The sequence below is a fragment of the Schistocerca serialis genome, chromosome 10 (assembly GCF_023864345.2).
Source record: "Schistocerca serialis cubense isolate TAMUIC-IGC-003099 chromosome 10, iqSchSeri2.2, whole genome shotgun sequence".
NCBI classification, from domain to species: domain Eukaryota; kingdom Metazoa; phylum Arthropoda; class Insecta; order Orthoptera; family Acrididae; genus Schistocerca; species Schistocerca serialis.
Window position 1 is genome coordinate 115,511,497 of NC_064647.1, and position 24,911 is coordinate 115,536,407.

The following is a 24,911-nucleotide window of genomic DNA, read 5'->3' on the forward strand; positions in this document are numbered from 1 at the left end:
TGTTGACTTTCGCTGTGTTGCTGTTGTTTTGATCTTCAGTCCTGAGACTGGTTTAATGCAGCTCTCCATGCTACTCTATCGTGTGTAAGCTTTTTCTCTCCCAGTGCCTACTGCAGCCTACATTTTACTGAGTCTCCTTAGTGTATTCATCTCTTGGTCTCCCTCAGCGATTTTTATCCTCTACGCTGCCCTGTAATACTAAATTGGTGATCCCTTGATGCCTCAGAACATGTCCTACCAAACGATCCCTTCTTCTAGTCAAGTTGTGCACAAACTCCTCTTCTCCCCAATTCTGTTCAATACCTCCACATTAGTTAAGTGATCTGCCCATCTAATCTTCAGCATTCTTCTGTGGCACCACATTTCGAAAGCTTCTATTCTCTTCTTGTCCAAATTATTTATCGTCCATGTTTCGCTTCCATACATGGCTACACTCCATACAAATACTTTCAGAAACGACTTCCTTACACTTAAATCTATACTCCCTGTCAACAAATTTCTCTTCTTCAGAAACGCTTTCCTTGCCATTGCCAGTCTACATTTTATATCCTCTCTACTTGGACCGCCATCAGTTATTTTGCTTCCCAAATAGCAAAACTCCTTTACTATTTTAAGTGTCTCATTTCCTAATCTAATTCGCTCAGCATCACCTGACTTAATTGGACTACATTCCATATATTCGTTTTGCTTTTGTTCATATTCATCTTATATCCTCCTTTCAAGATGCTGTCCGTTCCGTTCAACTGCTCTTCCAAGTCCTTTGCTGTCTCTGACAGAATTACAATGTCATCGCCGAACCTCAAAGTTTTTATTTCTTCTCCATGGATTTTAATACCTACTCCGAATTTTTCTTTTGTTTCCTTTACTGCTTGCTCAATATACAGATTGAATAACATCGGGGAGAGGCCACAACCCTGTTTCACTCCCTTCCCAACCACTGCTTCCCTTTCATGTCCCTCGACTCTTATAACTGCCATCTGGTTTGTGTACAAACTGTAAATAGCCTTTCGCTCCCTGTATTTTACCCCCGCCACCTTCAGCATTTGAAAGAGACTATTCCAGTCAACATTGTCAAAAGCTTTCTCTACAAATGTAGAAACGTAGGTTTGTCTTTCCTTAATTTATCTTCTAAGATAAGTCGTAGGGTCAGCATTGCCTTACGTGTTCCTTTATTTCTACGAAATCCAAACTGATCTTCCCCGAGGTCGGCTTCTACCGGTTTTTCCATTCGTACAGGGGCTACTTGAATACATCACATTTCATGTTTGTACTATTTTTTATTACAGAGATACGAGGCCATCTTTGGTGTTTTTAAATGGAACCCTATGTTACATTTTTGGGGAACATGATGGGATTAAAAAGGCGGTTTCAAATATGTGTATATCATATTATTTAGGCGAATAGTTTTTAAGACACAGACATATTCTCGTATCGTATTCGACCTTCGAAGCGGCGTTGTCCAATGCGACCTTTCCTGCTGACCACTAAGGAACTTAACGGGGAAGGCGTTGTTTTCCTGCTTCTCGATAACGCCGTAAGGTGACGCACGAGGTAGCTGGAGAGAAGGGTATAAATGTGCTGCTGGGGTAATGAGACATCCCAAAACCCAGGCGATCATTGTAGGCAAAACCACCCCTTCCTTCCGCCTCCTTGATTTCTATCTCACCCTCTATGGCCGTCCTACCGCCCTCACTCCCACCCTTACGTACCTTGACGTCACCCTCGACCGCCGCCTCTCCTGGACTCCCCACCTCCGGACAATCCAAGCCAAGGCACGCTCCCAACTCGGTCTCCTCAAGCTCCTCTCCGGCCGTACGTGGGGTCTGGACCCCTCCACCATCCTCCACACCTATAAATCCCTCATACGCCCTATCCTTTGTTATGCCCATCCGGCTTGGATCTCCGCCCCCCCTACCTTTTATAAATCCCTCCAAATCCTTGAATGTCATGCTCTTCGCCTCGCCTATCGCATCCGTCTCCCCTCCCACACGCGGATCCTGTATGATCTCATCCCCTTCCCCCACCTCCTCCTTTTCCTTGAAAGGTTATGGATCCTGTACACCTCCCGCAAACTCGATCCTCCTCACCCTCTCGTCCCCCCGATCCTCTCCCACCCCCACCCGCTGCCGCTCCTGTATTCGCACGTCCCACCCGGTCTCCATCTCTCCACCCTCCTTACCCTCTCCCAAGGTGGCTTCCGCCAGCTCCCCCTCCCTGATGATGCCCTCCTCCCCTCCATTTACCCCTCCTACCAACTTTGAACCTCCCGCCCTCCTCCTGTGCTTGCTCCTCTGGGCACCCTCCCTCCCTTCTCTCCCTTTTCCCTCCCTCCTCCATTTCTCCCTCCTCCTCCCCCGGGCTTCCCTCCCCAGTCCCTCTCCTCCTGCCCCCATCTCCTCAGCCATTGGCATCCTTTTTCTCCCCTCCCCCCCCCCCTCACGCCTGTTCCCCTCTTGGCAGGTCCCCTGATGCACACGCTAAGTGGACATTCGCGCGCCGAAGATCACCACCATCAGTGTTTCGTGTGTGCCGTCATGTTTAGTGTTCAGTGTTCACCGTCACCCTACATCGTTCACCAGTGCCATCGTCTTCTTCAGTGTTTGTGCGTCGTGTCAACAGTTAGTAGTGTGGATTGTCATCGAGTGTGAACGGCTTCATGTTTTTTTTTTATGTTCATGTGTCTACTGTTTTTTCCCGCCGTTTTTCCAAGTGATGTATCTTCTCTGTTTGTATCACTGTACTCTCCTCGGCTGAAGAGCGGCGTATTGTGCTGCTGCCAGCCTACCTGTTCCACAGGTTTTAAAATCACAATAAAGAAAGAAAAAAAAATGAGACATCGCATTTCTGGCACAGGCTTCGCGGTCTGCCTCACAGAGGGCAGCACGCATGCGCGAGACGTATAGAATCAAATTCTTATGACGCAAGCGTCAGATAACATTTTTGATATGAATTAATTTTATACTTTACTACTGTAAGTTAATTACAGTATCCAGCATGACTACGTTTTACATTCTACCACAGAGCCTTATAAACTGACCAACAAATCTCGTATGAACATCTGTAGGAAAGGTTCTATTATTACAGAAACTGTAATGGTCACACGCATTATGAATTATTGTAAACCTAATATAGGCTGGAAGCCTTCGAAGTATGCCCTATTTTTTAGATACAGTTGATCGTTCAGTAGATTGCTTCTATCTATTATTAGGTGTGCATAAATGTGTAGTTCCTCAAGCGTGTCGAGTCTATATCCCTTAACTTCATCATGTAGTAGCTCTACGTCACGTAAAGGTTTAGGTGTATGAGCCATTTGCACCAGATGTTCCGCAAAGGCTGACCCCCGTGTTCCTACTCCCTTCATTAGAAGATGTTCTTTAAACCTTACTGCTATAGCTCTGCCTGTTTGACCTATGACATGGGCAAACATCACACATAATCTTATATACGCCTGATTTCGCTGACTTATCACAGTCTTTCTCAAGGGTATGAACCAAATTTCGCTTTAAACTATTACTCGTCAAGAAGGAAATTTTAAAACCTGAATTTTTCAACAGGAGCCCTATCTTATAGGAGACATTACCCATATAAGGAAACGACAACCATTTCTCGGTCTGATCTTGGGTTTGAGTATTTGTGCTTAGAAAAGTCGTCGTTCTTTTTCGCGTTTTCTTGTGATATAATTGCCTCACTATCTTTGGATCATAGCCATTATTCTGTGCAATACTCTCGAGAATTTGTAATTCTTTTTCGAGGGTGACATCTGACAACGGGATAGAAATCGCCCAATGGATACTAGAATAGAAAAACGCCATTTTATGCGCTTGGGGGTGGGTTGAATCGGCTGGGATGATTGTCTGAATAAGTTGCCTTCCGGAATATGTTGAACTCTATTTTAGCATCTTTAATAGTCAACGTTAAAGCAAGATAATTTAGTAATCTATCAGCTCATTCCATTTCTTGTGTGAATTTTATTTTTTCATGTAGAATGTTAAACGTTGCGAAAATTTGCTTTTTTCCTTCTGGAGAGTTATTAACCGGTAGAAGAATGTCATCCACGTATCTCCCATAAGATGATGTTGTTCACTAACTCACTAATTCCGGGTAATTTCGGAAAAAAACCAATTCCAGAGAATTTATAAAAATTTCAGACATGATATATGCAAGTGGACTCCCCATAGCTAGGTCACATGGCTGTGAATATAACTAATAATAATGTTAAAAATTATGGAATTTTGGTATTATATGAAACACTACAAACCGTCTGTGAACTGTTCAGTTTAAATGTGTCGTACATACATATGTCGTATTTTACTTTATTTTAGTTCACATCTTTTGTTGTACTTTCTCACATTTAAAGTTAGCAGTTTTTCACGCAGTTGCTCTTCCTCTTTATTACGGCTTGTCATGGGATAAGTATGCATTTTTCATTTGATGTGGTTGCTTCTTGCCACTGAGTATGCTTTGTAGTAGTATGACAGAGTACATAGTTATTGTGCTAGATACTACCATGCAACAAAAATATTCTCCATCGAAAGGAATAATTGTACATGGGATTGTGGTTTAGAGAGAAAAACAAAGTACACGCTAACGAGATGACATTTTTGAGAAACAGTATTGGAGTGACAAAGACAGACAGGTTATAGAAACCAGTACGTTGTCCTCGATGGTGAGTGTCAGTCGGAGGTGAGGTCCGCTGTTGTTTTCTATCTACGTAAATGATCTTTTGGATAGGGTGGATAGCAATGTGCGGCTGTTTGCTGATGATGATGTGGTGTACGGGAAGGTGTCGTCGTTGAGTGACTGTAGGAGGATACAAGATGACTTGGATAGGATTTGTAATTGGTGTAAAGAATGGCAGCTAACTCTAAATGTAGATAAATGTAAATTAATGCAGGTGAATAGGAAAAAGAATCCTGTAATGTTTCAATACTCCATTAGTAGTGTAGCGCTTGACACAGTCACGTCGATTAAATATTTGGGCGTAACACTGCAGAGCGATATGAAGTGGGACAAGCATGTAATGGCAGTTGTGGGGAAGGTGGATGGTCGTCTTCGGTTCACTGGTAGAATTTTGGGAAGATGAGGTTCATCTGTAAAGGAGACCGCTTATAAAACACTAATACGACCTATTCTTGAGTACTGCTCGAGCGTTTGGGATCCCTATCAGGTCGGATTGAGGGAGGACATAGAAGCAATTCAGAGGAGGGCTGCTAGATTTGTTACTGGTAGCTTTGATCATCACGCGAGTGTTACGAAAATGCATCAGGAACTCGGGTGGGAATCTCTAGAGGAAAGGAAGCGCTCTTTTCGTGAATCGCTAGTGAGGAAATTTAGGGAACTCGCATTTGAGGCTGACTGCAGTACAATTTTACTGCCGCCAACTTACATTTCGCGGAAAGACCACAAATATAAGAGAGATTAGGGCTCGTACAGAGGCATATAAGTAGTCATTTTTCCCTCGATCTGTTTGGGAGTGGAACAGGGAGAGATGATGCTAGTTGTGGTACGAGGTACCCTCCGCCACGCACCGTATGGTGGATTGCGGAGTATGTATGTAGATGTAGATGTAGAAGAAATGAGAGGATCAGAGAGCTAATTACAGGAGGAGATAGAGAAATCAAAGCTGAGATGGTATGGACACGTTACGAAAATGGAGGAGGAGAGCATACCCTGGAGGATACACGAGATGAAATTGAAAGGAAAGAGACCAAGAGGAAGACCGAGAGGCAGATGGCTGAAAGGACGTGCTTCCACCGTACTGAATGTAAACTAAATTTAGTAAATACGATATCGCACTGTCCTGTGTTCTTCAGAAGTACGATGCAATTGATGAATCATTAATTAAAACTTCCGGGCTGACTTGCCGTGGTCCATATATAAAACTTCTTCTCCTTCCTGACGTTGCGAACAGCTTTCAAGAGAAATGGGTACACTGACAGGGAAATAGATCGAGCTCTCCACCCTAGAAGAAAAGTGTCCGAAAATACACAACAACAACCGGCGGCTGGAAAAGTTTTTCTTCCATTTATTCATAACATCACGGACCGTATTGGTAAAGTTTTGGCCAAGTTTCAAGTGGAGACAATCTTTCGACCTACCAAGAAAATTTTTGATAGTTTAAGATCGGTGAAAGACGCACGATACCCCTTAGCCACCCCAGGTGTATACAAAATTCCGTGTAGCTGTGGCATGGTTTATATTGGAACGACTAAAAGGAGTGTTAATACCCGCCTAACGGAACATAAAAGGAACTGTAGATTGGGAAAAATTCACAAAAAATGGTTCAAATGGCTCTGAGCACTATGGGACTCAACTGCTGAGGTCATTAGTCCCCTAGAACTAGTTAAACCTAACTAACCTAAGGACATCACAAACATCCATGCCCGAGGCAGGATTCGAACCTGCGACCGTAGTGGTCTTGCGGTTCCAGACTGCAGCGCCTTTAACCGCACGGCCACTTCGGCCGGCGAAAAATTCACAAATCAGCTGTAGCGGAACACATTTTCAAAGACGGTGATCACGAAATAAAATTTAGTGAGACAAACGTGATAGCTGGGACCTCACATTATTATACTCGCATGTATAGAGAAGCTATAGAGATCTACAAACACGGAAATAATTTTAATAAAAAAGAAGGATTAAAACTAGACAAGATATGGCGGTCGACTTTGCACCAACGAATTGACAATCGATTACCTATAATCGAGAGATATGGCACTAGCCAGAGATAGTTTTAAAGTCGAAAGCACGTGATGAGTGGTGGCGCCATCTAAGCGCTCTATATAAGCGGGACCTCCAGCGCCTAGCAGCCAGTCGCCGACTCACCTCAGAAGATGTTGCCCGCAGTAGGCAACGAAACGTCAGGAAGGAGAAGAAGTTTTATATATGGACCACGGCAAGTCAGCCTGGAAGTTTTAATTTATGAAGACGCCGGCCGTGAATGCTTACATGTTACAATGCATGAATGTCCGAAGGAACAGGCACTGCGGCGTTACGAAATACATGAATGTGTCAGCAGCTGCGAATATCGGTAACCATCAGGTGTATAATCGAATGACGACAGTGAAAATTTCTACCAGACTGGGACTCGAAACCCATTCCCTGCTTCAGAATAAATTCTAGATGTTTCAGTATTAACAACAAGAAAGGAAGTTTAAGGTTATGTGATCCTATGAGCACGGGCCCTATGAACCTGTGTCCGCAAATGCAGCGTTGGCATGGTAGGTGGAGCTGACGGATGGCAGTTCCTCTGACCACGTGCCGTGGGTTCCTTGTGTGTTGCAGGCTGTGTGATTGACGCAGTGTACTGTAAGCAGCAGAATCGTCCGATATTCACGACTGGAACAAACCGAGATCTTGTTTGTGTAGGGTCAAAAAAATGGAAATGGCCGAGAGGCGGTACGGCTATACCAAAAATATCTTCACAGACACCAATCACATCACACAACTTTTCAAGCCCTTTTTGAGCGTTTGTATGACCGTGGGTCCTTTCAGACAGGCGAACGTGCAGGGAGAATGCGGACTGTGCGTACACCAGAATCGGAGGAGCGGACTCTACAGGATAGAGATGGCCAAACTCGTTCATCCTTGGGAACTAGTTCACTGCTGATCGTTCTTTTTTTGGAACCGTTCATTTTTACTCGTCCACCGTTCATTTGTGCTTGCTATATGGTTCTTATGAAAAACTGAAAACCAGTAGTGTAGGTGACTGAAGGATAGAGGGCGCCAAGAGGGGGTACTTGCCTCCCCCCTGGAGTATAGAGTTTTTATTCATTACTGAATTCTTACACACTTTTAGAAGGAATTTCTGTGATTCTGCAGAACCTCTCGTTCAGCCAACTGTAGCGTTGTGTGGCTGACCGCACGGAAATAATATAGGGTGGCGCACGGAAAACCGGCCCCGAGTACAGACTGCTCGCCAATTACGGACCATGTGTCGCCCGTTGCGAGCAGATACAACAAACACACACATGTAATAATCAGGCAGTGAAGAAATAACAAGCTAATTCAAGCAACAATGGCGAAACAATCGATGACGATGTGTAGAGAGCTGGAGAAGAGAACATGAAAATCTCACGCGACGCGCATAGGCTGTAGCTCATGCAGTCTTGTAAACCTGTTGGTGGCTGTTTCCCAACTTTATAGACCACAAGTGCCTTGTATGAAATTCTTCGACTTGCACTATATAGCTATGCTACGTTGTAAACAATAATCGTTTACACCCTATATATACTTCATGTTGTCTCTGAGTTCGTAGGCGAAGTAGAGACTTTATGGATGCATAAAATAAAATGTGGTTTTCTCGTCATACTTGCGTCACACGCTTCGTAAAAATTATGTTTTTATGTTGGATTATTAAAGTTAATGCAGCAATAATAATAATAATTAAGTTCGCAGTAATAAAGTTTTTGGTTTGAAAGCTCCTCCTGAACAAATGTTTTTGAGGTAATAAGTAAATACGATTTTATGGCAATCTATGTCTTTTGAAATGGAGAGGCACCGCTTTTCCTACTGAGCCAAAATGACCCACAACCCACTTTTTTTTTTTCAAAGAAACCAAACTAGCAGGTAATGCAAATTGGAAACAACCAAACTCAAAAATAATTAGAGCCTTCCCAAATGTAAAGTTTTGTATATGAAAGATACACGAAAATCTTTTTATATGAATTTTCTTACACTAAAAATTAGGCAAATTATTGAAAGTTAGTTGCTAAATCAAATCGATGAAACCAAAAAATAAATGAGTAACAAAAAAAAACTTGCCTTGATATAAGTATGTTTTCTGCTGTTCATCGATGTAATGAAGTGAGCTGATATGCCCTTTTGTTACCTGAAATGACGTTCCTATTAGATACAACGTAATTTTTATGTAATTTAAGTAACTATAAAATACTTTTTGATTACCGGTTGTGGACGCTGAATAGCCAGAACCAAGTGCAAGAACAGTTTGGAACACATGTAAAATGGGTGAGCGCAGTGAACGAAACGAACAACTGGATACTGAACTAACTGGGAGCAGTCGGCAGTGGAACTGAGACAGGTGGTCATGCGAAGAACGACGAGTGCGGCCGAGGGAGACCGAGACTGAGACGAGCACGCGACCGAGGCTGGAACGAGAACTGCCGAAGTGACCGCCGCGACCGAAGTGAACTAGTGAACTATGAACCGATCGTTGCTTGGAATTCGTTCCTCGGTCCTTTCGTTCATCTTGGTGAACCGTTCCTTTGCACCCGTTCGTTCTTGAACTACCCATCTCTACTACAGGATACCTGACGGATCCTAGTACAAGCTCCAGGCAAGTGACCCGTTAAGCCAAAGGGCGATCAAGTGTGTCCTTCATGACAGCCGCTACTGTGACTATCCCCTGCAAGGAGTGCAAGGATTATCAGCAATGAATTTTCCTGTACAGAAAGGATTTTGTGGATGTTTCTTGCACCAGACCATCACAGTCATGGTATTTCTGTCAGCAGTCCTCTTTACCGTCGAAGCAACCTTTACAGGAACTGGCATCACCAATCTGCATAATCGTCGTATGTTCAAAATTGTGTGAATTCCCAAGGGACCAAACGGCGGAGGTCATCGGTCCCTAGACTTATACACTACTTAAAGTAACTTAAACTAAGAACAACACACACGCGCATTCCCGAGGGAGGACTCGAACCTCCGGCGGCAGTGGCCGCGCAATCCGTGACATTGCACCTCTAACCGCGCGGCTACTCCGCGCGACAATCGTCATATATTGTGACGTGGATGTTATGCTCTCTCTCTCTCACACACACACCCTCTCTCTCTCTCTCTCTCTCTCTCTCTGTCTCTGTCTCTGTCTCTCTCTCTCTGTCTCTGTCTCCCCTCCTTCCATCCCTCCCCGTGTGTGTGTGTGTGTGTGTGTGTGTGTGTGTGTGTGTGTGTTGAGAGAGAGAGCGATAAAATAAATGTATTTAAAAAATAAACAATTTTTTTCAGCCTTCAGTTGCAAGGTAATTTTTACTCGTTTACCTAGATTTCGATTCCAGTAATGGAATCTTCTTCAGAACAAAAAATTAAATTATTTTGAGAGCCAAACACTGGCCATGTTACAGATTAAAAATTAAAACAATAAAGACGCACAATCATAAGATTATGTCTGTCAAGATTAAAACCATTAAGGCGAACGTAGACGGAGCTACGCCAGCCAGAAATCTTATGCGTCTTTATTGTTTTAATTTTTAATCTGTGACATGGCCAGTGTTTGGCTCTCAAAATAATTTGTTTTTTGTTCTGAAGAAGATTCCATTACTGGAATCGAAACCTAGGTAAACGAGTAAAAATTACCTTGCGACTGAAGGCTGGAAAAAAATTGTTTATTTTCTATACATATACGGTTGCTGACGCGCTGCATGATGTTAAAGATTTGTAAAAATGTATTTAATACAATGACTGTGCTCTCTAAAAATTTTTACTGCACAATTGTTTGTCGTCTTTTGTTTTGCTTTCCTGCGTTGCTGATGTCAAATACTTTCATATTTGACAATCTGAACGGCTTAATAATTTTTATACTTCAGAGACAAACTGCAGCTTGTTGGCAGCGACAACTGTACATTCAGTGAGGACCAGAAAGCTCTGGGTGAAGACGATTTCACCAAAATTCCAAATGGTGTGAATGGTGTTGAAGACAGGATGTCGGTAGTGTGGGAGAAGGGTGTGCACTCTGGCGTCATGGATGTAAGACGTTTTGTTGCTGTCACCAGCACAAATGCAGCAAAAATATTTAATGTTTATCCTAAGAAGGTGAGAGTCGGTCTTCTACACAACATACATTGTAGAATAGGTATTGATTTATAAAAATCAGTAACTTTAATTCTCTCTCATAATTTCTCGCTTCAAACAAAAATCTTAAAAGTAAAACAATACGTTTTTAATTTCTCATTGCACATTTAATATAGGGATGTATTGCTGTTGGTTCTGATGCTGACATTGTTGTTTGGGATCCAGTGAAAACAAGAGTTATTTCTGCTAAAACTCATCATCAGGCTGTTGAATTCAACATTTTTGAGGTAAGTATATATTCATAAGACCATATATGACTTAAATGATTAAATGTGTTGCAGATCTTACCTTACATGATGATATAAAATTATTGTAAGCTGTCTCTGGTGTTAAAGTGATGATTAAGAGATAGTCTTCGCAGAAACTACTTGGAAAACGGGGTGCTGAAGGTTTATCTTGTTGTTACAAGCAGCGTTGTGACTGAATAGGTGCTGGAAACCCCCCTATGTGTTGTGGAGAGTTCCCAGCTGGGTAACGAGCTCTAGTAAAATCCACTTGAACATTTCTCGCCATTGTAAAGCTGTGAGTAGCTTATTCCATCTATTGCCTAAATTTCAGCATCGATCTCCAGAACTAAGGGTATTTTGTTTATTTATTTATTCATTTTACGTTTCATGGATACATGTTGTAAGGATATCCCTTGGACATGAACAGATACATTATACATTTACGTTTCATGGATCCATGTTGAAAGAGTATCACTTACACATGAACGTGTTACACATTGCAGATACATTATACGTTATTGGAGGGGTAGAGGTAACAACTCGATTGACAATGGAGGCGTTAAGTGAGTCAGTTGAAACTACAAGTTTACTGTTATCAGCCACAATTTCTTTTATTTGCATTACATGATTCAGAGATTTAAACCTCAATCAATAGGTGGATTTACATGTATGAGTGGCACATGTGTCCGTTGTATGTACGACTTTGTGGTAGGCTTTGGCACTGTCTAGTTGCAGAAGACAAAAAACAAAGCATACTTTTAAACTGAGACCTTTTTTTGCTTTCAGTGGATTCCTTTTTCGAGGTACACACACACACACAGACACACACACACACACACACACACGCTGTGTGGCCACATTGTGCCCTCTGACTAGGCTCTGCAACTCATCTGGGGTGTGAGGGGATTGTGTCAAGTGGAGGGGAGAGGTTAGGGAAAAGTGACTAACAGCTAGGATGGAGAGCCAGTATATGCACACCAAACAGAAGTGCTGCATGAGCACCAAACCGGGTGGTCTAGTGTCGTGTAGTGATGTGAAAGGGTGGTTTGGAAAGGGTAGACAGAACAAAGGTAGGGGAGACAGTGGGGAAGAGGGTTGGCTGCACGATGGTTGAAGTCAGGGCCTCGGGACAGGGTGGCGGTGAAAGTAGGTTGGGGTCTACCAGATATTTCGGCCAGAAGGATAACAGAAAAGAAAGATGAGTTGCAAGGCCAATTCCACATATGTAGGTCAAAAAAGCTGGTATTGGGAGGAAGGCTCCAGATGGCTAGGATTGTGAAGCAGCGATTGAAATTGAGCATATTGCGCTGAGCAATGTGTTACAGCAGTGGGTGGTCATATTTGCCCTTTGCCACTGTTCAGCAGTGGCTGTTAATTCAGATGGACAGCTGGCTGGTGGCCATGCCCACATAAAGTGCTCTGCAGAAGTTGCAACACAGCTGATACATAACATGAATGCCTCCACAGGTGGCTCCCCTCTGATAGCATAGAATATGATGAGTCAGTACCAGGACTGCAGAGGAAGGTTTAGAGTGGGGCTATCTGACAGGTATTGCGCACGGCTCTTCCACAGTGGTTTGACCAATTTGGCAAGCATTTGGGAGTAAGTGTGGCTTAAGGATGAACACGATATTCGCAGACTGGGTGGGTAGCCGAATTCAACTTTGGGAGTTACTGGAAGGATTTTGGGTAGAACGGTCCTCCTTTCTGGGCAGAATGATAAATACTTGTAGCCCTGGTGAATAACATGCATTGTGCAAATATGCAGCTGTTGCAGTATCAGTATTGGGTGCTGAAGCAGGTGTTCCTTTGCAATGGTTCTTGGGAGTCGCCAAGGATGTAATGGCTTCAAATGGCTCTGAGCACTATGGGACATTACTGCTGTGGTCATCAGCCCCCTAGACTTAGAACTACGTCACACACATCCATGCCCGAGGCAGGATTCGAACCTGCTACCATAGCAGCAGCGCGGTTCCGGACTGAAGCGCCTAGAACCGCTCGGCCACAGAGACTGGATCAGCTTACTGAGCAAGGGATTTCTTGACACTGCAAATGCTCCATCCACGGTTGGCCAAATTATTTGGGAGTGGTTCTGTTGGTTCAGTGTTTGAAGTGACAAATCTCTTTCTCAATATGCTTACTAAGATCTTTAGAGACAGGCACTAAGCTCAAACTTAGTCTGCAAACTTACACTCCTGGAAATTGAAATAAGAACACCGTGAATTCATTGTCCCAGGAAGGGAAACTTTATTGACACATTCCTGGGGTCAAATACATCACATGATCACACTGACAGACCCACAGGCACATAGACACAGGCAACGGAGCATGCACAATGTCGGCACTAGTACAGTGTATATCCACCTTTCGCAGCAATGCAGGCTGCTATTCTCCCATGGAGACGATCGTAGAGATGCTGGATGTAGTCCTGTGGAACGGCTTGCCATGCCATTTCCACCTGGCGCCTCAGTTGGACCAGCGTTCGTGCTGGACGTGCAGACCGCGTGAGACGACGCTTCATCCAGTCCCAAACATGCTCAATGGGGGACAGATCCGGAGAATCTTGCTGGCCAGGGTAGTTGACTTACACCTTCTAGAGCACGTTGGGTGGCACGGGATACATGCGGACGTGCATTGTCCTGTTGGAACAGCAAGTTCCCTTGCCGGTCTAGGAATGGTAGAACGATGGGTTCGATGACGGTTTGGATGTACCGTGCACTATTCAGTGTCCCCTCGACGATCACCAGTGGTGTACGGCCAGTGTAGGAGATCGCTCCCCACACCATGATGCCAGGTGTTGGCCCTGTGTGCCTCGGTCGTATGCAGTCCTGATTGTGGCGCCCACCTGCACGGCGCCAAACACGCATACGACCATCATTGGCACCAAGGCAGAAGCGACTCTCATCGCTGAAGACGACACGTCTCCATTCGTCCCTCCATTCACGCCTGTCGCGACACCACTGGAGGCGGGCTGCACGATGTTGGGGCGTGAGCGGAAGACGGCCTAACGGTGTGCGGGACCGTAGCCCAGCTTCATGGAGACGGTTGCGAATGGTCCTCGCCGATACCCCAGGAGCAACAGTGTCCCTAATTTGCTGGGAAGTGGCGGTGCGGTCCCCTACGGCACTGCGTAGGATCCTACGGTATTGGCGTGCATCCGTGCGTCGCTGCGGTCCGGTCCCAGGTCGACGGGCACGTGCACCTTCCGCCGACCACTGGCGACAACATCGATGTACTGTGGAGACCTCACGCCCCACGTGTTGAGCAATTCGGCGGTACGTCCACCCGGCCTCCCGCATGCCCACTATACGCCCTCGCTCAAAGTCCGTCAACTGCACATACGGTTCACGTCCACGCTGTCGCGGCATGCTACCAGTGTTAAAGACTGCGATGGAGCTCCGTATGCCACGGCAAACTGGCTGACACTGACGGCGGCGGTGCACAAATGCTGCGCAGCTAGCGCCATTCGACGGCCAACACCGCGGTTCCTGGTGTGTCCGCTGTGCCGTGCGTGTGATCATTGCTTGTACAGCCCTCTCGCAGTGTCCGGAGCAAGTATGGTGGGTCTGACACACCGGTGTCAATGTGTTCTTTTTTCCATTTCCAGGAGTGTATTTCCCACACCATATCCTCAACACCTGTAATCCTCAGACCATCCTGAGAAGCAGTTACAAAGGAACACCCTCCTCATCACCAAGTGTCGTCATGTACTGGAGCAACTGAACCATATCCTTAGCCAGGAATTCAACTATTTATCATTGTGACCAGAAATGAGATATATTCTAACCTAAATAGTTTTCATCACTCCCAAACTTCTTGGAGAAAATATGCCTAAACATAATCTCTAACCTCACTCTCTTTCTTCCTCTCTCCCTAAGTGGGGATGGGCGGACCGGAGGGGAAGGGGGGGGGGAAGAAATTGCAGTTTCCATAGTTTCTATATGCAGTCAACATAAACTCATTTCCCCCCTCGCTCTGCCAGTCACTTCCTCCCCGTCTCTTCCTCCCCCCTCTCTCTGTCCATTTCCTCCTCCTTCCCCCTCTCACTGTCCATCACATTCTCCTTCCCCCTCTCTCCATCTCCACCTCCTTCCCCCTCTCTCTGACCATCTCCACCTCCTTCCCCCTCTCTCTGTACATCACCTACTCCCCTCTCTCTCCATCCATCTCTTCCACCTTCACCCCCTCTGTACATCACCTCCTCCCCCTCTCCCTCAGTCCATTTTCTCCTCCTTCCCCCCTCTCTGTACATCACCTCCTCCCCCTGTTCTCTCAATCTCCTCCAATTTCCCCCTCTCTCTGTAGTTCCTCCCCCTCTCCCTCAGTCCATCTCCTCCTCCTTCCCCCTCTCTCTGTACATCACCTCCTCCCCTCTCTCTCCATCCATCTCTTCCACCTTTGCTCTCTTTGTACATCACTTTCTCCCCCTCTCCTCCTTCTTCCCCCTCTCTCTGTACATCACCCTCCCCTCTTTCCATCTCTTCCACCTTCCCTCTCTCTGTACATCACTTCCTCCCCCTCTCCCTCAGTCCATCTCCTCCTCCTTCCCCCTCTCTCTCTGTACATCACATCCCCTCTCTCTCTCTGCCCATCTCCTCCTCCTTCCCCCTCTCTCTGTACATCACCTCTCCCTCCCTCTGCCCATCTCCTCCACCTTCCCCCTCTGTCTGCACATCACCTCCTCTCCCCTCTCTCTGACCATCTCCTGCACCTTCCCTTTGTGTGTATATCACCTCCTCCCCTCTATCTCTTTCCATCTCCTCCAACTTCCCCCTCTTCCTGTACATCACCTCCTCTCCCTGTCTCTTTCTCAATCTCCTCCACCTTCCCCCTCTCTGTACATCACGTCCTCCCCATTCTCTCTGTCCATCTCCTTTTCCCCTCTATGGCCTGCCATCCTTCTCTGCCCATTTCCTCTTTTCCCACTCTCTGATCATGAGTCTTTCGTATTCGTATTGCAAACAAGACCTTGACTGAGAAGTGGAGTCGCTTGATATGAATCGGTTCTGGCCGGAGTGTCTGTGCGGTTCTAGGCGCTACAGTCTGGAACTGAGCGACCGCCACGGTCGTAGGTTCGAATCCTGCCTCGGGCACGGATGTGTGTGATGTCCTTAGGTTAGTTACTTTTAATCAGTTCTAAGTTCTAGGCTACTGATGACCTCAGAAGTTAAGTCGCACAGTGCTCAGAGCCATGAGTCCGTAAATCGGCTGGGATCGTTGGTATCTGGAGTATGAGAGAGAATCTACAACTCCTGGATGTTTGAGTATAGTAGCTTCAATGACAGTATTTCACATAGTTTTAGTTTGCGAAGGAATGATTATAAAGTTTCAGATATACAGACACCCTGATAATATTCTGATTTTAAGCCGATAACCCACAGGCACAACTTTCCTGTTTTCTGTAAAATAGATGGCGGGGAAGAAAAAACTGCATTGTTATGTATACAATTTTTGTTTCAAATTATGTAGGAGAAAGAACATGTGGGGGAAACGATGTGAATCGTAAATTGTTGAGACCTGTAGCTTTAAAAATGCTTTCACAATGAAATATTCTCATACAACATGATGTTGTCATTACGACTATGGTTACGAAAGTTAAAAAGACGGTCAAGAAGGCTAGGAGAGTATTTGTACTAGAAAGAGCAGATAAGCAGTTGTTAGCATCCCACTTAGTAAATGAATCTACTTCATTTACTTCCGGTACGATGGACGAGGAAGAATTATAGGCAAATTTTTAACACTTTATTTCTAACAGAGAAGTCAAATACCAATTTCCATAGATCTAGCTTTAATACTACTTCAGTAGTCTTTGATAATGATTTTTTTCCAAAAACAATTTCATCCGCTATTTTAGCCCCATAGGCCTTAAATTTCAAGAAACATGTATACTTCTTTATTTCTGTTTTGGTAGGTCTAGCTTCAAAATTGCCTTAATAGCGACCAGTTTTCAAGAAATGTTTCATCCCCTATTTCTTCACCCTAGGAATGGAATTAAAAAAAAACTCTGAAACGACGCCTACAGTACAAGAACAGGACTCTCTGCAAATCCTTAGTGGTTCCAGCTGGCGAGTAATGAGTCAGTCAGTTTGGACATGGTTTTTTATATCTAGATATTACTTTTATATCTGCACTTTACAAGGCACTGTGCAGTATACAGTAGAAAGAGCTTTACTTAATTTGTTTGTCATATTTACGTCCCTAATGAAATGAGTGGTCTATCAGTGCCTTAATGCCTCTATTGTGTGTCCTTTTTTTTTCTTTATTGAATTTCGATTACCCTCCCCCCCCCCCCCCCCCCCCCCCGCATCCTCCCCGAAGGGGGAGGGCTGGCAGCAGCTTAGTATGCCGCTCTTCAGCCTACAGACTTTGTTTTAAGAAAGGAGAAGATAATATAAAATAAAATAAAACAGGCGTCAAAATCGGAGAGAAAAGGTAACATAGCGAAAAAAAATCGTGGAACTTAAAACAGAGAACAAACGGATGTTGATGCTAATAAAATACATATGAAGCAGACAGGTAAAATAATAGACAGACAATTAAAAAACCCGGCGACAGTCTGGTTTCTGTTCGCAAAAGACATAAAATTCAGACCCAGCGACAGCATGCTTTCTGTTCGCAACATGGGAAACGACGAAACGACACTGAACAGTCACTGGAACACTGCACTAAAATATGACATAACACAGCCAAGAGCAGGTGGGGGGAAACTGGTCAGATGATGCGAAAATAAAAAAGGGGGGAAGGTGACGAAAAGCGAAGGGGGGAGGGGGGAAAGGAGCCAATGGAGGATGAGGACCAATAAGAGGGGTGGGGGTGCTGATCAGACGTGACAGGGATTGGGAAAGGCAGAGGAGGGGAATACAAAAGGACTCGGGGGCGGAGGGGAGAGGTTGGGTGGGGAGAAAGCAGGATGGAAGGGGGGAAGAGGGAGCCCAGGGAAAGGACGAAGGAAAGGAGGGGAGGTGAGGATCAGAGTTGATAAGAGGGATAAATGGAGGGAGAGAGGTGGGGGAGTCGATGGAAGCCACCTTCGGAAAGCAGATGAAGGGTGTAGAGGTGGAGAGCAGGGGGGACACAATGATGAAGACGTGGCAGGGGGCGGGGGTGGGAGAGGAGAGGAGCAACCAGGGGGTGAGGGGGATCAAGGCGGCGGGAGGTGTAGAGGATGCGGATATGTTCGAGGAATAGGAGCAGATGGGGGAAAGGAATGAGGTCATAGAGGATCTGCGTGGGGGATTGTGTTCTTTTTTTTTTCCTTTATTGTAATTTTAAGCACCTATACAGGCGGGCTGTCAGCAGCATAGTACGCTGCTCTTCAGCCTTAAATGGAACAATAAACATGACAGAGAGGTGATATATACAATACAAAAAACGGCGGGCAAAAAATGGAGATACAAAAAATCAATAAACAAGAAGCCGTTCACATTGGACGAAAAAAACACTAACACTTGGAGACACGGCGCACAAAACACGGAGAACGGCGACGACACATGTGAACAGTTGAGTTGTAACTGCATGAAACACAAAACGAAGCACACACACTAAACACTGATGGCGATGATCTCTGGTGCGCGAATGTTCACTGAGTGTGTACGAGTCCGGGGACCTTCCAAGAGAGAAGGTGGAGGAGGAGGAAGGGGAAATGGGAGAGGGGAGAGCAGAGATGCCATGGGCAAAGGAGAGAGGGGGGGAGGAAGGGGGAGGGGAAGCCTGGGGGAGAGGGTAGGAGGGAGGGGGGAAAGGAAAGAGAAGGGAAGGGAAAGGGGGGGAGGGAGGGTACCTAAAGGTAAGGACACAGGTGGTGGGGGGGGAGGATCAAAGTTGATAGGAGGGGTAGATGCAGGGGAGGAGGACATCATCAGGGAGGGGGAGCTGGCGGAAGCCATCTTGGGAGAGGGTAAGGAGGGTTGAGAGATGGAGACCGGGTGGGACATGGGAATACAGGCACGGCAGCAGGCGGGGGTGGGTGAGGATCAGGGAGACGAGCGGGTGAGGAGGGTCGAGTTTATGGGAGGTGTACAGGATCCATATCCTTTCAAGGAAAAGGAGGAGGTGGGGGAAGGGGATGAGATCATACAGGATTCGCGTGGGGGAGGGGAGACGGATGCGATAGGCGAGGCGGAGAGCATGGCGTTCAAGGATTTGGAGGGAGTTATAAAAGGGAGGGGGGGTGGAAATCGAAGCCGGATGGGCATAACAAAGGATAGGGCGGATGAGGGATTTATAGGTGTGGAGGATGGTGGAGGGGTCCAGACCCCACGTACGGCCGGAGAGGAGTTCGAGGAGACTGAGTCGGGAGCGTGCCTCGGCTTGGATTGTCCGGAGGTGGGGAGTCCAGGAGAGGCGACGGTCGAGGGTGACGCCAAGGTACTTAAGGGTGGGAGTGAGGGCGATAGGACGGCCATAGATGGTGATGTAGAAATCAAGGAGGCGGAAGGAAGGGGTGGTTTTGCCTACAATGATCGCCTGGGTTTTGGAGGGATTGACCTTGAGCAACCACTGGTTGCACCAAGCGGTGAACCGGTCAAGATGGGATTGGAGAAGGTGTTGGGAGCGCTGTAGGGTGGGGGCAAGGGCAAGGAAGGCGGTGTCATCGGCAACCTGGAGAAGGTGGACGGGGGCTGACGGCGGCGGCATGTCGGCCGTGTACAAAAGGTACAGAAGGGGGGAGAGGACGGAGCCTTGGGGCACACCGGCAGAGGGGAAAAAGGTGTAGGAATCTGAGTTATGGACGGTGACATAGGAAGGACGGCGGGAGAGAAAGGAGCCGATCAGACGGACGTAGTTAATGGGAAGGGCGAAGGTTTGGAGCTTGAAGAGGAGACCGGAATGCCATACGCGGTCATAGGCACGTTCGAGGTCCAGGGAGAGGAAGATTGCGGAGCGACGGGAATTAAGCTGTTCGGAAACGAGATGAGTGAGGTGAAGGAGAAGGTCGTCGGAAGAGAAGGACGGCCATTTTTGTGTGTTCCAACTCCTCTTAGTATAACTTAATACCTACAAAAGCTATACTCGAGCTATAATTTTACACACCACACATTTATGAGTGTATCACCATTATTTCAACAATTTTCATTTAAATTATTTACGTACCTCTGTTATGCTTTGATATGGCCTACACTAACGTGTCACGAGAGATACTGATCAGCCAGAACATTGTGACCATCGACAAAAACCTGCCCAGGCGACAGCAGCGTCACCTGGCGAGGTACCTGCTAATGAGGAACACGCACGTTGCATGCAGTACCAGGGAGCGTGCTGTTCGTCTGTAGAATGGGCAAGGCGCGCGATATGTCCGAGTTTCACCGAGGACAGAATGTGGCGGTCCAGAGGGCACGAGCACTTCTACATCTACATCTACATCTACATTTATACTCCGGAAGCCACCCAACGGTGTGTGGCGGAGGCCACTGTCATTACCTCTGTTTCCTGTTCCAGTCGCGTTGGGTTCGCGGGAACAACGACTGCCGGAAAGCCTCCGTGCGCGCTCGAATCTCTCTAACTTTACATTCGTGATCTCCTCGGGAAACTAGGGGGAAGCTATATATTCGATACCTCATCCAGAAACGCACCCTCTCGAAACCTGGACAGCAAGCTACACCGAGATGCAGAGCGCCTCTCTTGCAGAGTCTGCCACTTGAGTTTGCTAAACATCTCCGTAACGCTATCACGCTTACCAAATAAACCTGTGACGAAACGCGCCTCTCTTCTTTGGATCTTCTCTATCTCCTTCTTCAACCCGATCTGGTACGGATCCCACACTGATGAGCAGTACTCAAGTACAGGCTGAACGAGTGTTTTGTAAGCCACCTCCTTTGTTGATGGACTTCCTTTCTTAAGGACTCTCCCAATTAATCTCAACCTGGCACCCGTCTTACCAACAATTAAATATATATGATCATTCCACTTCAAATCGTTCCGCACGCATACTCCCAGACATTTTACAGAAGTAACTGCTACCAGTGTTTGTTCCGCTATCATACAATCATACAATAAAGGATCCTTCTTCCTATGTATTCGCAATACATTACATTTGTCTATGTTAAGGGTCTGTTGCCACTCCCTGCACCAAGTGCCTATCCGCTGCAGATCTTCCTGCATTTCGCTGCAATTTTCTAATGCTGCAACTTCTCTGTACACTACAGCATCATACGCGAAAAGCCGCATGGAACTTCCGACACTATTTACTAGGTCATATATATATAATGTGAAAAGCAATGGTCCCATAACACTCCCCTGTGGCACGCCAGAGCGTACTTTAACGTCTATAGACGTCTCTCCATTGAGAACAACATACTGTGTTCCGTTTGCTAAAAACCCTTCAATCCAGCCACACAGCTGGTCTGATATTCCGTAGGCTCTTACTTTGTTTATCAGGCGACAGTGCGGAACTGTATCGAACGCCTTCCGGAAGTCAAGGAAAATGGCATCTACCTGGGAGCCTGTATCTAATATTTTCTGGGTCTCATGAACAAATAAAGCGAGTTGGGTCTCACACGATCGCTGTTTTCGGAATCCATGTTGAGTCCTACAGAATAGATTCTGGGTTTCCAGAAACGACATGATACGCGAGCAAAAAACATGTTCTAAAATTCAACAACAGATCGACGTCAGAGACATTGGTCCATAGCTTTGCGCATCTCCTCGACGACGCTTCTTGAAGACTGGGACTAACTGTGCTATTTCTAATCATTTGGAACCTTCCGTTCCTCTACAGGATTGCGGTACACGGCTGTTAGAAGAGGGGCAAGTTCTTTCGCGTACTCTGTGTAGAATCGAATTGGTATCCCGTCAGGTCCAGTGGACTTTCTTCTGCTGAGTGATTTCAGTTGATTTTGTATTTCTTGGACACTTATTTCGATGTCAGCAATTTTTTCGTATGTGGGAGGATTTAGAGAAGGAACTGCAGTGCGGTCTTCCTCTGTGAAACAGCTTTGGAAAAAGGGGTTTAGTATTTCAGCTTCACGCGTGTCATCCTCTGTTTCAATGCCATCATCATCCCGGAGTGTCTGGATATGCTGTTTCGATCCACTTACTGATTTAACGTAAGCTCTTTGTTTGTATCTAAACACGTGGTGCGTGGTAGAAATATTCTGTGACAAATCTAGTGTTCAGTGAGAAACATTTACGTGTGCAACAATAAGAATGCAGTCGGAATGTATTCACATCTGTTGGACGAATGTTATGAAAACAAACACTCCAAACCGACATCTCACGTAAGTCACATGCAACGAAAATCTGTAACGCAATCGTCTGTGTGTGGAGAGCTTATAATTATGTATTACTTATATCTTAGGACAATTCGTCTGTAAAAAACACACCACATGTTGTAAGGAAAGCGTGTAAACCGTCTGAAGATGAATCACAACGATTCGAAACAGGTAACGGTACCCTTTGAATAAAGGAACTGAAAGTAAATTTGTGGCTGGTTGCTGTCCCAACACTATCAACATGAAATTCAATCAAAGACAAAAAGCGACACATCGCGATGGAATTATCCGGAAATCGGTAGGTGTGATGGACATCTACATTCAAAGAAATGATTACAATTTCAGAAAAATTGTACGGTTTATTCGAGAGAAAAAGCAAATGGCTCTGACCAATATGGGACTCAACATCTGAGGTCATCAGCCCCTATAACTTAGAACTACTTAAACCTAACTAACCTAAGGTCATCACACACATCCATGCCCGAGGCAGGATTCGAACCTGCGACCGTAGCGGTCGTGCGGTTCCAGACTGTAGCGCCTAGAAGCGCTCTGCCGCCACGGCCGGCAAAAGCTTCCACCTCTGAACCTTATGTAAGCAGTTATTCGACTTGGTACTGATTGAGAGAGTTATTGTATGTCCTCCTGAACGATACCGTGCCAAATTCTATCCAACTAGGGCGTTAGATCGTGAAAATCAGGAGCGCATTGGATGGCCCTCCCGTTAAGGCTCTAGATGTTTGTTTTCAGTTGGTGAGAAACCTGGTTACCTCTCTGACTGAGGTATTGTTTGGCAAGCGTGAAAACAAGCAGCTGAAACTCTCGTCATGTGTGGGCGAGCATTATCTTGTGAAACATGAGCCCAGAACGCCTTGCCACGAAGGACAACAGATCAGGGTGCAGAATATCTCGATATACTGTTGTGCTGTAAGAGCGACGCGGATGACAACCAAAGGGATCCTGCTATGAAATTAAATGACATTCCATGTCTTCGTTTCCGGTTGTCAGGTCGCATGGCGGGTGATAGTCAGGTTGGAACCCCACGGCTGTCCAGGGCAGCTTCAGACACGTATTCTCTCGTCGTCGGAGCGGGAGTCATCACTGAAGACAGTTCTACTCCGGTCGATGAGATTCCAGAGCGAAGGCGTGTCTAGAGGCTGCAAAGACACAGATGGGATACCAAACTGCTTGTAGCCCACTATACGGGCCGACAAGGAATGATGGTCCGGGGTGTCATTTCATTTCATAGGAGGACACCTCTAGTTGTCATCTACATCTACATTTACATCTACATCCATACTCCGCAAGCCACCTGACGGTTTGTGGTGGAGGGTACCTTGAGTACCTCTATCGGTTCTCCCTTCTATTCCAGTCTCGTATTGTTCGTGGAAAGAAGGATTGTCGGTATGCCTCTGTGTGGGCACTAATATCTCTGATTTTATCCTCATGGTCTCCTCGCGAGATATACGTAGGAGGGAGCAATACACTGCTAGGCTCCCTGGTGAAGGTATGTTCTCGAATCTTCAACAAAAGCCTGTACCGAGCTAATGAACATCTCCCTTGCAGTCTTCCACTGGAGTTTATCTATCATCTCCGTAACGCTTTCGCGATTACTAAATGTTCCTGTAACGAAGCGCACTGCTCTCCGTTGGATTTTCTCTATCTGTTCTATCAACCCTATCTGGTACGGATCCCACACTGCTGAGCAGTATTCAAGCAGTGGGCGAACAAGCGTACTGTAACCTACCTCCTTTGTTTTCGGACTGCATTTCCTTAGGATTGTTCCAATGAATCTCAGTCTGGCATCTACTTTACCGACGATCAACTTTATACGATCATTCCATTTTGAATCACTCCTAATGCGTACTCCCAGATAATTTATGGAACTGCTTCCAGTTGCTGACCTGCTATATTGTAGCTAAATGATAAGGCATCTTTCTTTCTATGTATTCGTACCACATTACACATGTCTACATTGAGATTCAATTGCCATTCCCTGCACCATGCGTCATTCGCTGCAGATCCTCCTGTATTTTAGTACAATTTTCCATTGTTACAACCTCTCGATATAGCACAGCATCATCCGCAAAAAGCCTCAGTGAACTTCCAATGTCATCAACAAGGTCATTTATGTATATTGTGAATAGCAACGGTCCTACGACACTCTCCTGCGGCACACCTGAAATCACTCTTACTTCGGAAGACTTCTCTCCACTGAGAATGACATGCTGCGTTCTGTTATCTAGAAACTCTTCAATCCAATCACACAATTGGTCTGATAGTCCATATGCTCGTACTTTGTTCATTAAACGACTTTGGGGAACTGTATCGAACGCCTTGCGGAAGTCAAGAAACTCGGCATCTACCTGTGAGCCCGTGTCTACGGCCCTCTGAGCCTCCGCGACCCCCTTATAGCACAGCTCCGTTTGTCCTTTATGGCAAGTCGTCCGGAGCTTACATTTCACAAGATAATGCCCGCCTGCACACGATGGGTGTTTCTACTGCCTGGCTCGGGTTCCCGGGTTCGATTCCCGGCGGGGTCAGGGATTTTCTCTGCCTCGTGATGACTGGGTGTTGTGTGTTGTCCTTAGGTTAGTTAGGTTCAAGTAGTTCTAAGTTCTAGAGGACAGATGACCTCAGATGTTAAGTCCCATAGTGCTCAGAGCCATTC

The 24,911-nt window shown here is 45.9% G+C and overlaps 1 protein-coding gene across 2 annotated transcripts in view; it reads left to right on the forward strand.

Annotated features, from left to right (window-relative positions):
- Positions 1 to 24,911, forward strand: part of LOC126425161 (dihydropyrimidinase-like) — an 87,618-nt gene that overhangs the window by 52,509 nt on the left and 10,198 nt on the right. For both annotated transcript variants that reach the window (XM_050088111.1, XM_050088112.1), the window contains exons 9-10: positions 10,542 to 10,767; positions 10,923 to 11,033. In XM_050088111.1, the coding sequence (XP_049944068.1) occupies positions 10,542 to 10,767; positions 10,923 to 11,033 (337 nt within the window). The remainder of the gene's footprint in view (positions 1 to 10,541; positions 10,768 to 10,922; positions 11,034 to 24,911) is intronic.